The 9,583-nt window shown below is 49.7% G+C and overlaps 1 protein-coding gene across 4 annotated transcripts; it reads left to right on the top strand.

The window, feature by feature from the left end:
• Positions 1-232: 232 nt before the first annotated feature.
• Positions 233-9,187, top strand: gpatch2 (G patch domain containing 2). 4 transcript variants are annotated; one of them, XR_013133118.1, is made up of 10 exons: positions 233-351; positions 1,716-2,456; positions 2,647-2,711; positions 2,844-3,017; positions 3,198-3,244; positions 3,449-3,504; positions 3,697-3,730; positions 4,037-4,101; positions 4,410-4,463; positions 6,652-6,732. XR_013133118.1 is itself a non-coding variant. In XM_077016494.1 (10 exons), exons 1-10 carry the CDS (start codon positions 302-304, stop codon positions 6,819-6,821), a joined length of 1,488 nt encoding a protein of 495 aa, XP_076872609.1. In that variant the 5' UTR covers positions 233-301; the 3' UTR covers positions 6,822-9,187. The 4 variants fall into 4 exon arrangements, 3 of the variants coding, with proteins under 3 accessions (XP_076872609.1, XP_076872608.1, XP_076872610.1); XM_077016494.1 differs by having other exon boundaries at positions 1,716-2,453; positions 4,375-4,463; positions 6,652-9,187; XM_077016493.1 differs by having other exon boundaries at positions 4,375-4,463; positions 6,652-9,187.
• The last annotated feature ends 396 nt before the right edge of the window (positions 9,188-9,583 follow it).

Raw genomic sequence — 9,583 nt, 5'->3', positions numbered from 1 at the left:
AACGTACACGATGTTAAAATTAAAATATTAATTAATTTGTACTGCAAGTATGAACTTTTGATTAGCACACCCAGCATGAGCGTTTATATTTCACTTATCTGATCATTACTGAACACTATAATAATTTGGACTATCGTCGCTCGAGCGAACTTTTATTTTGGAAAGTGCTGTCTCACGCTCTACGTCACCGGAAACAGGTTTCTAACTTTTATAATTCGTTTCCGCTGTTTTATATGAGCCACTATGGTGGCCTCCTTGTTCTTTTCCCCGTAGAATATTAATTGTTTTCCAGGGGGGGTTAATGTTCCGTGCAGCTGATATTAAGAACTTCGGTAAAGCGGGAACCAGCTGGTACGTTTGCCGTGTGTGTGTGTTCAGATATAAACGTTCGCCGGCTGCTTTAGTACATGTAGTCCGTCTACAGTCGTTGGCCATTTTGTTGTGTGTGTGTTTATATCGGTGTATTCGGCGTATGTTCACACACTCGGCGGGTCTGTCTCCAACTGCCTTGTTTGTTCTCGCACATAAACTGTTGAGAGATTCAAAGGCTGTGCAGTTATGATATCACTGACGTTGAGGTGGTTTTATTGATTAGTTAGTAAGTAAACGTTTGGTTATTACTGGTGCCGAGCTGTGATTACTGCGACTGGGTGTCTGGTGGTGAATTAGGAGGAGATCTCGTAAAGATCGTCCCGGGTACAAGTGTTAAAAGCAAAAACTTTCCTGTTTCCTGGTGTTTATTTGTCTGGACTCCTCATTATGTCTTCCATTACGTACCGTCTACACCTACAAATGACTGTTGCCTGTAATGGTGTCTGATCATCCCTATTCTGCTTCCTTTGTTTCTTCCTACCATGGTCCATTTCTCTCCTCCCCTCCCTCTCTGTCCCTCCCTCTCTCTTTCACTCTGTCTCTCCCTCTCTCTTTCACTCTGTCTCTCCCTCTCTCTTTTACTCTCTGTCCCTCCCTCTCTCTTTCACTCTCTTTCACTCTGTCCCTCCCTCTCTCTTTCACTCTGTCCCTCCCTCTCTCTTTCACTCTCTGTCCCTCCCTCTCTCTTTCACTCTCTGTCCCTCCCTCTCTTTCACACTCTGTCCCTCCCTCTCTCTTTCACACTCTGTCCCTCCCTCTCTCTTTCACACTCTGTCCCTCCCTCTCTCTTTCACTCTCTGTCCTTCACTCTCTGTCCCTCCCTCTCTCTCACTCTGTCCCTCCCTCTCTCTCACTCTGCCCCTCTCTCTCTTTCACTCTGTCTCTCTCTCTCTTTCACTCTGTCTCTCTCTCTCTTTCACTCTCTGTCCCTCCCTCTCTCTTTCACTCTCTGTCCCTCCCTCTCTCTTTCACTCTCTGTCCCTCCCTCTCTCTTTCACTCTGTCTCCCTCTCTCTTTCACTCTCTGTCCCTCCCTCTCTCTTTCACTCTGTCCCTCCCTCTCTCTTTCACTCTCTGTCCCTCCCTCTCTCTTTCACTCTCTGTCCCTCCCTCTCTCTTTCACTCTCTGTCCCTCCCTCTCTCTTTCACTCTCTGTCCCTCCCTCTCTCTTTCACTCTGTCCCTCTCTCTCTCTTTCACTCTGTCCCTCCCTCTCTCTTTCTCTGTCTCCCTCTCTCTTTCACTCTCTGTCTCCCTCCCTCTCTCTTTCACTCTCTGTCTCCCTCTCTCTTTCACTCTGTCTCTCTCTTGGCTGTGGTGTCTCTGGTTTTGGTTGCATGTTCAGGCACTTTCGCCGGACGATGGATGAGCTGGTCCACGACCTGGTGTCGGCGCTGGAGGAGAGCTCGGAGCAGGCCCGTGGAGGGTTCGGCGACGGTGCCGGTGGTGACCACGCCCTGGCCGTGGGCTGCCTGCTGAAGCGGCAGGCGCGTAAGCGACGGGGCCGTAAGCGGCGCTCCGACAACCCCCACCCGCCGTGGGACGCCTGTCACCTGAGCGAGGGCTCGGAGTCCAGCCTGGAGGAGCACAAAGACTACCGGTCCTCCACGGCAGCAGGGGGCGCCCACGCGCGCGACAACAACAACAGCGACTCGGACGAGCAGCTGGGGGCCAAACGACGCGCCCCCCTCGCCGGCGACTCGGGCCGGGCCAAGCGGCCGCTGTGGCACGAGGACGCGGCCGGGGCCGACGGGCTCGGCACCAGGAGCCTCCGCCGGCGTCGGAAGGTGAAGCGCATGGCCGTGGACCCGCCACTAGAGGTCGCCACCATGCTGGCGCCGCCCCTCCCTAAACCGGCGGGAGGGGGAGGCGGCTGTTGCAGGGAGGCGGGGCTCGGAGAAGAGGGGAAAGGAAGTGATGCGAGCAAGGGCAGGGTGAAGAAGAGGAAGCTGGCGGCTCCGCGCTTGGCCCCGGACGCCACGGATGAGGGCGTGGTCGTGGAGAGCGAGGAGGCCACGCCTTCCGGAAAAGACAAGATGGAGCTGGAGGAGCACAAGGCGTCTGATGAAGATATGAGTGACAGGTGGTTAGTGTTTGCTCCTCCCTCCCTCAAATCTTTCCCCTCCCCTCAACTACAAAACTGAGACGGCTCTTGAGGTACCGCACGTCTCTCTCCGCCTAGTCCAAAGAAAAGAGTATTCTCGACTGTTTTGTTGATCAGTTTATGATGTGGAAATATTAAATGTCTACAACTTGTGTGTGTGTGTGTGTAACAGTGAAACTAGCAGTGTGAGCAACAGCAGTGACGGAGGTCTGTACACCAACGATGAAGGTAGACAAGGTACTGCCTGCTGGTCTCTGGACTCTTGCTCTGTTTAAATATATTTAAACACATATATAAAGTGTTTGGGGTGATGGGACACCTTCTTTAAATAGATTTTTTATTTAACATTTTTTGCATGCTGTTTCCAAGGTGATGATGAGCAAAGTGATTGGTTCTACGAGGGTGAATCGGGCGGAGCTTGTGGGATTGCGGGCGTGGTTCCGTGGTGGGAAAGGGACTCTAACGAGCTGGACCTGAACGACCCGGTGTTCAGTAGCATCCTCACTGGGGCGTTCCCACTGATGTCACAGGGAGCACAGCGAGGTAGATGCACACACACACACATACACACACACTCGTGCGCACTCGCTCACAGTCCAAAACTCTTTAAACAAGCACTGCAGTTCACATGGTTGGCCTCTAGAGGGCAGATTTGTCTGTGAAATCCAGCGTTTGGATTTGGCACTGTTGAAAAACAAAAAGCTGTTTGTGTTCTGTGTTCAGGATTCCAGGCCAGGTTGGCTCGACAGGCCTCTCTGCAGCAGTCTCAGGTGTGTGTGTGTGTGTGTGTGTGTGTGTGTGTGTGTGTGTGTGTGTGTGTGTGTGTGTGTGTGTGTGTGTGTGTGTGTGTGTGTGTGTGTGTGTGTGTGTGTGTGTGTGTGTGCACTGCAAGGATGTTTGTTACAGTACTGTGTTTACCTTCTCCTTTCCTCTCCATTGTTTTGTATTCTCTCTCTCTCTCTCTGTCTATCTAGGGTGCTTCTTCCGTAGAGAGACTACCCAGACTGTCTCAGGACCCGCATTCCCATGAGTAAATTACACACACACACACACACACTGTGTTTGCCCTGCTCTGCTGGTAAATCGAGAGCATTAGGCCATATTCTATATTCTCACACTGTTAGCTGTGCAGTATTTACCTTCCACTCCATCACCACGGCGAAGGATAAATCGTGTCGTCCAACGGTTGTCTAATTGTGCTGTGTTCACTTTTGCTGTGTAGCCCGTGGTTCAGTGCTGGGTCCAGACATGAACAGGTGAGCCAGGCAGTCGTGGGTGGGGGTGTGGGTGTGGGCGTGGTCATAGTGATGGAGGGGGAAAAGATGTGTGGATACACAACTGTTTCCATTAGTGTGACGTCTCCATGTAGCGTGGCTGTAGGTGTTAATGTTGCTGTGAGCTTTCACTGTGTTATTGGTGTGTAATGTGTTTCTAACTGTGTACAAGTGTGTGGGCTCAGAGCAAGGCGTCATGTCTGCTTAGTGTGCATAATGTATTTGTGGAGATAGTGTGTAGGATATTTATGTGTGTGTGTGTGTGTGTGTGTGTGTGCTCCCACACAGTGCCGCTGGGATTCCAGAGCTGACCGAGGCCATCGGAGAAGCTGTTCACTGAAAACTGCGAGCAGGTAGATGCATCAGGCCCCCCCAGGACCCAGTCCACCCCCCAAAAGTTATCCGTCTACACTGTTCGCCCCCCAGTGCTGAGATTTGTGCTGACATTTCAGAATTACTGAAAGAATTGAATCTGATGTTTGATCTGGATATGAGGATTCACTCGAGGCTGCGTGAACACCGACCTCTCAGAAACCTCCTCAGTGTTCCTGTTTTACACTCGAGTCAACCTGAGATGGTTATAACTGTGTGTGTGTGTGTGTGTGTGTGTGTGTGTGTGAGAACAGACAAACGAGTGGTCACCTCGGCTCATTGTGTACAGGTGATGTAAAGAGGAGACGTAAGGCTGCACCTATGGCCAATCCTTCTTGCACAGGTACCACACACACACACACACACACACACACACACACACAACCCCTGGCAAAAATGATGGAATCACTGGCCTCTGAGGATGTTCATTCAGTTGTTTAATTTTGCAGAAGAAAAAAAGCAGATCACAGACATGATGCAAAACTAAGGTCATTTCAAATGGCAACTTTCTGGCTTCAAGTATCACCAAAATGAAAAAAAGTGATCGTCAGTAACGGTTACTTTTTTAGACCAAGCAGAGAAAAAAAAAATTGTAGAATCACTCAATTCTGAGGAAAACATTATGGAATCATGAACAACAAAACCAGAAGAACTCATCACTAGTGAGAACTGATCACTTGTTATCACCATATCTGTGACGTGTTTGCATGCTGACAAACCTCCACACTCCACACTCTGCCAATCAGAACACTCCTCGCCACAGTAGCCTGTTAGCTTGAGGTCATGGGTTGTTGCCATGGTAAAGCACTAATTCCTCTCCAGTGGGAGGTCATGTGCCTGGATTAGCAGGCTCGATCATAGATCCTGTTGCTTCATTAGAACGCATCACTTCCTGCAGTAGCTCGTGGCGACATGGAGGGTGTGTACCTCACCCCCTTCCATTACCCACACATCCACACATTACCCCAAACTGGGGGGGTCAGGGGTCAGTGCATTATCCTCCAAGAAGCAGATTTAAATTTAAATTTTACGAGCAGAGGTGCTGGAATAGGAAGAGTTGGTCTAATGTACTCTGGGATTAAAAGGGTGTGTGTGTGTGTGCGCGCGCGATAAGGAGCCGAGCAGTGTGTAGTCGAGCACTGTTGGAGGTGCATACACCTGCAGACCTGATGTGCACAAGGAACCGTTTCCTGCTTTTAACCGGATGCTGAGTCATGTGACCGAGTCATGTGATGCGCTTCTGTTTCCTCCTCCTCTGTTTCTGCGTCTCTGCTTGACCAGTCTCCCGGTTTCTTGGTCTCTTGGTCGCTGGCTTTGTGGGTATTCCTCTAGTTAGCTGACTACAAGCTCTGACAGTACAAGTCCTGCCTGTAGTCGGAGAGCTGCTGGTGTCTGGATGAGCACTCTGAAGGCACGGTGGGGCTGCAAGGCAGAGTGGGGCCAACCGATATATCGTGAGCTTGTTATCACGATACCCACCAGTATCGTGCATACAATCGATGTGAATAGGGAGGTATTCTTTTTATTCAGTTGGGAAATTGTAGAATGATCGTTGACTCTTGAAATACTGAGTGTCGTGCTTTTCCCACTTGTACTGAGGGCTCCTAAGGTACAGAGCCTGGGCAGTGCTGCTAAACAGACTCCATTAGGGGGTCCTTCTGCTGGCTAGCACCTGGAAGAGTCCTGTCTATAGTCCTGCTTCTAGTCCTGCTTCTAGTCACGCCTTCAGCTGCTCGCATGGTCCTCGAGGGCTTTTTTTTTTTTTTTTTTTTTTCTTCCCCTCTTTCTCAATACCCTTTGCTTTGTCGTCTTCGGTTCCCCCTACTGATGGATCTGCTTCTCTTGGTCCTTGAGAAAAGGGTGGGCCAATAAACACAGTCGGTCAGGGAATCCCAGACGTAAGCCTGGAAATGTCTGTCCTTCAAACAGAAGGGCACGTTTACAAAGATGATTGACTGCTGGAACGTGATGTGTGTCTGGGTGTAAACGTCCCTACCGGACAGCCATTTTACCCTTCATGAAATGCAGCTACATACACTAAGGAAAATAATAATTATTATTGCTATTATTTATTTATTGTTATTAAAAAATTTTCCAAGCATAGAGACAAAGCCGAATAACAGGGCTGCGTTCCAATCAAACAGTACTCCTCCTACCAAGTGCACACTCATAAGGGCTGACCCCTTGTTCTTCGGGCCCTCGAATGCTGCCAACCAGCACAAAGCAGTTCAAGCAGAGGGTTACGTCGGCGTACTGGACCTACACAACCGCACCAAGCCCAGCGTTACGCTCGTCTACGGCTCGTAGAAAGATTTCCTGTACACGCTATGAACGTTGCTGCCGTCACAAGCCGAACTGGTGCGCCGAGGAGGGCAGCGAGATGAAAGTTCATGGCAGTGATGTGTGTTGGAGTTCAGTCATAATGTTCAAATGCTGTTTCAGGGGCGTAAAATGTATAGTGTGTGTTAAGAACAATGTTCGCAAACATGGCCGTACAGTTAATTAATTCTCTCTCTCTCTCTCTCACTCAGGAGTGATAGGAGAGGGCGCCCCTCCTATCCCAGAGTCCAACATGGGCAGCCGGATGCTGCAGACTATGGGCTGGTCTCCGGGGATGGGCCTGGGCCCCGATGGCCGGGGCATCACCGAGCCGCTCCGTGCCACCCAGAGACCTAAGGGCGCAGGCTTGGGCTTTAACTGAGCCCCAGGCTTCAGCCAGAGCTGGATGCCAGAGCAGGCCGCAAACCTCACACACAAGGAGAAAGAGAGAGAAAGAGACAGAGAGAATGAGACACTTGGAACCGGCCTGCTGCCGCCCCCTCTGTTACAGGCACTACCAGCAGGGGGCGGCAGAGGGCAGCGTGCTACGGGTCTAGATAGACGCACCAAATGTGAAGAGAAGGAAAGGGCGGAGCACAGGTGGAGAGTGGATGGGGTTGGCCCGGTGAAGCACAGCGCCCCACACAGCAGCCCCACCACAGACCAACCACAGCCTGGACGGCTGCGTCTGCTCACGCACACACACCGTGTCATATCTCTACCGCTCACACAGCGTAGGGTAGATTTATTCAGATATACATAAATATATATTTTTAGACTGGAAAATGGAACAAGTCAAACCCCAAGTTGTTTCCGGTCGGTTTTGTACCGTTTTGTATTTTTATTTTTTAGCAGTTCTCAGCCGTGTTCCTGGATTAGAGGAACGGTGCCATCAGGTGGCCAGAGTTGGGCCTTGTTCGAGTCCAGCTGGTAGTACATAGTATGGACTTCATTCTCCATCTGCTGCATACTGTGTACTGTTTGTGCTGCCGTGTGAAGTTCAGGCAGTGTTCTCCAGGATAAGCCCGGACGGTTGTCCAGACACCTTGGTTTACGTGCGTCAGCCCCTGCCTGCCTAGTTTGTTATTGTGCGTTCACTTAATTTGCTTAGTTCAATTTGTTTGCTTAATCTTATTGTTTGTATCACTTATTTCACAAGTAACAGTTCTTGGGTAGGTCTTGGCTAGTAACTCAACAGTTCTGATTTTTATAAACATTGTTTTTATGTTTCTGTCCATTTTTTAAAAATGATTTATTATAATGTGATGCTGCTATTCTAGTGGACATTTTTTATCCTGTTTTGTTGTTGTGCATCCTGAGTGTAGCGCCCCCTGGTGGCTCTGGTCTTGAGTCCTCTGTGTCCTTTTTTTTCCCCACCTCCCCTGCTCTTTCACTGACACAAACAACTTGGAAAAGTGGTTTGGAATCTCGGTCTGGAGAGACGTACTCACGGCTTGACCTGCACATTTGCACTGTGTCCAGCTCGATGTAGGTTTTCCCATGGCTGACGAGTGGATTCTCAGGGTGCTGAAGTGTGGCTCTCGGAACCAAGGCTGAGAACTGACCTATGATCAGGCTTTATCTTAAATATCTGGGAGATTGTCATTATTTGAGCGGGAGTTGCTGACCTCGGATCAGCCCTGATGCCTGGTTCATAAAGGGCTCTGAAGAATCCGATTTTACACGTCATACACAAATGTAGCTGCTGTCGTGAAAACTCTGAGATCAGCAATCCTGCCTGATGGCTGAATTCACACAGATAAGATCTCTTAACGGTTTAACTGTGTATTTGTTTAATATTTTATTTTATATTTTTGCAAGTGACCTGTACCTATTTATGGGTAGATGTGACAGAATGACAGCCGACACGTTTTAACACGTTATTTTGCGTATTTTACAGTTTAGTGAGTCTGAAATGTTGCAGTGTGCCACGCTTTATGTTGTGAGGAGCAATAGCTCTGCGCTAGATGCAGCGAAGTGTGTGTGTATGTGTGTGTGTGTGTGTGTGTGTGAGCTTAGGCTGGATAACTTCACGTTAATTCAATAAACGAGACACGTTTTTTTACCCTAATATTCACATTTCTAATGGGAGGTCCCTGTGACCTTTTTTGGGGAAGACGTCTGCGAGTTTTGGCAGTTTCGAACCCAAGGGGGTCTGTCTAGTCGGGACGTGAGCTCAGAACTGATATACTCTATTGAAATCAGCACAGAACAGCCTGATCCGTCCCATGCTGGGTTTATTTAGGTTTTTCCTGTTTGTGACGTTATTTGTAACAGATTAACGGCCACACCAGGTATCTGCTGTAAAAGCTACTGGTCTGGAGTTCACAGGGCAGCCGAGCATCTCGGTGGCCGTCTCCACCGTCGGCACCGTTGCCGTAACTCCCCCCGCATTCTAGGATCCTCTTGGCGCTAGTTTGCAGGTGATCAGGTGATCAAACCCGCCCAATCGCGTTCTGCCATGCCGCACCAAGGCACAGACAAGCTCACGACGCCCGGAGCTGACGCTCGAAGGCTGGAATCCTCCGGCCGCAGATCAAAACGGCATCAGACGATGTCACTGGTGGAAGGCCCTAGAGTTGCTGTGTTCAAGCCATGGTTGTGGGTTCTGGGATGGTTTGCGTCAGGGAGGAACAGCTATGGGAGGAGCTCGCTGTGGGCGATTCGTGATGGGACGATGCAGAGCTTATGGAACTTGCATTGTTACAGCTGATGTTAAACTGTAAACGAATAAAGCAAACAAACCTACATGGTCGTGCTGTTTTTATTTTACACTAAACACATTCTGTGCTGCTGTGCACACACACTTTTTTTTTTTTGGAAACATTGCAACATGATTCCTCTCCTTTTCCTTTCTACTGAAACAGTGGAGGTACAAAAATACACACACACAGGACAGGTGCTGTCTTAGGCCAGTATTTGCCACCCTCCCCCCTTCTCTCTCTCACTCTCTCTCTCTCTCTCTCTCTCTCTCTCTCTTCTCCCACTCTCTCTGCACGTGTGAAGCGGGCATGTTGTCCACGGTGACTCGTGGCTGTTCTGAGTGATTTGTTCCCGAGTGTGTGCTGGATCTCCAGACGAGGATTCTTCTCGTTCTCCAAGTTCCCGCACTCCCTCAGACGACGTGCTCTCCACAGCGGGTCC

This window comes from Brachyhypopomus gauderio, chromosome 9, assembly GCF_052324685.1.
Source record: "Brachyhypopomus gauderio isolate BG-103 chromosome 9, BGAUD_0.2, whole genome shotgun sequence".
Classification (NCBI taxonomy): Eukaryota; Metazoa; Chordata; class Actinopteri; order Gymnotiformes; family Hypopomidae; genus Brachyhypopomus; species Brachyhypopomus gauderio.
Note: the sequence above shows the minus strand (reverse complement) of the source record. Positions and strands in the feature narration are given on the sequence as shown.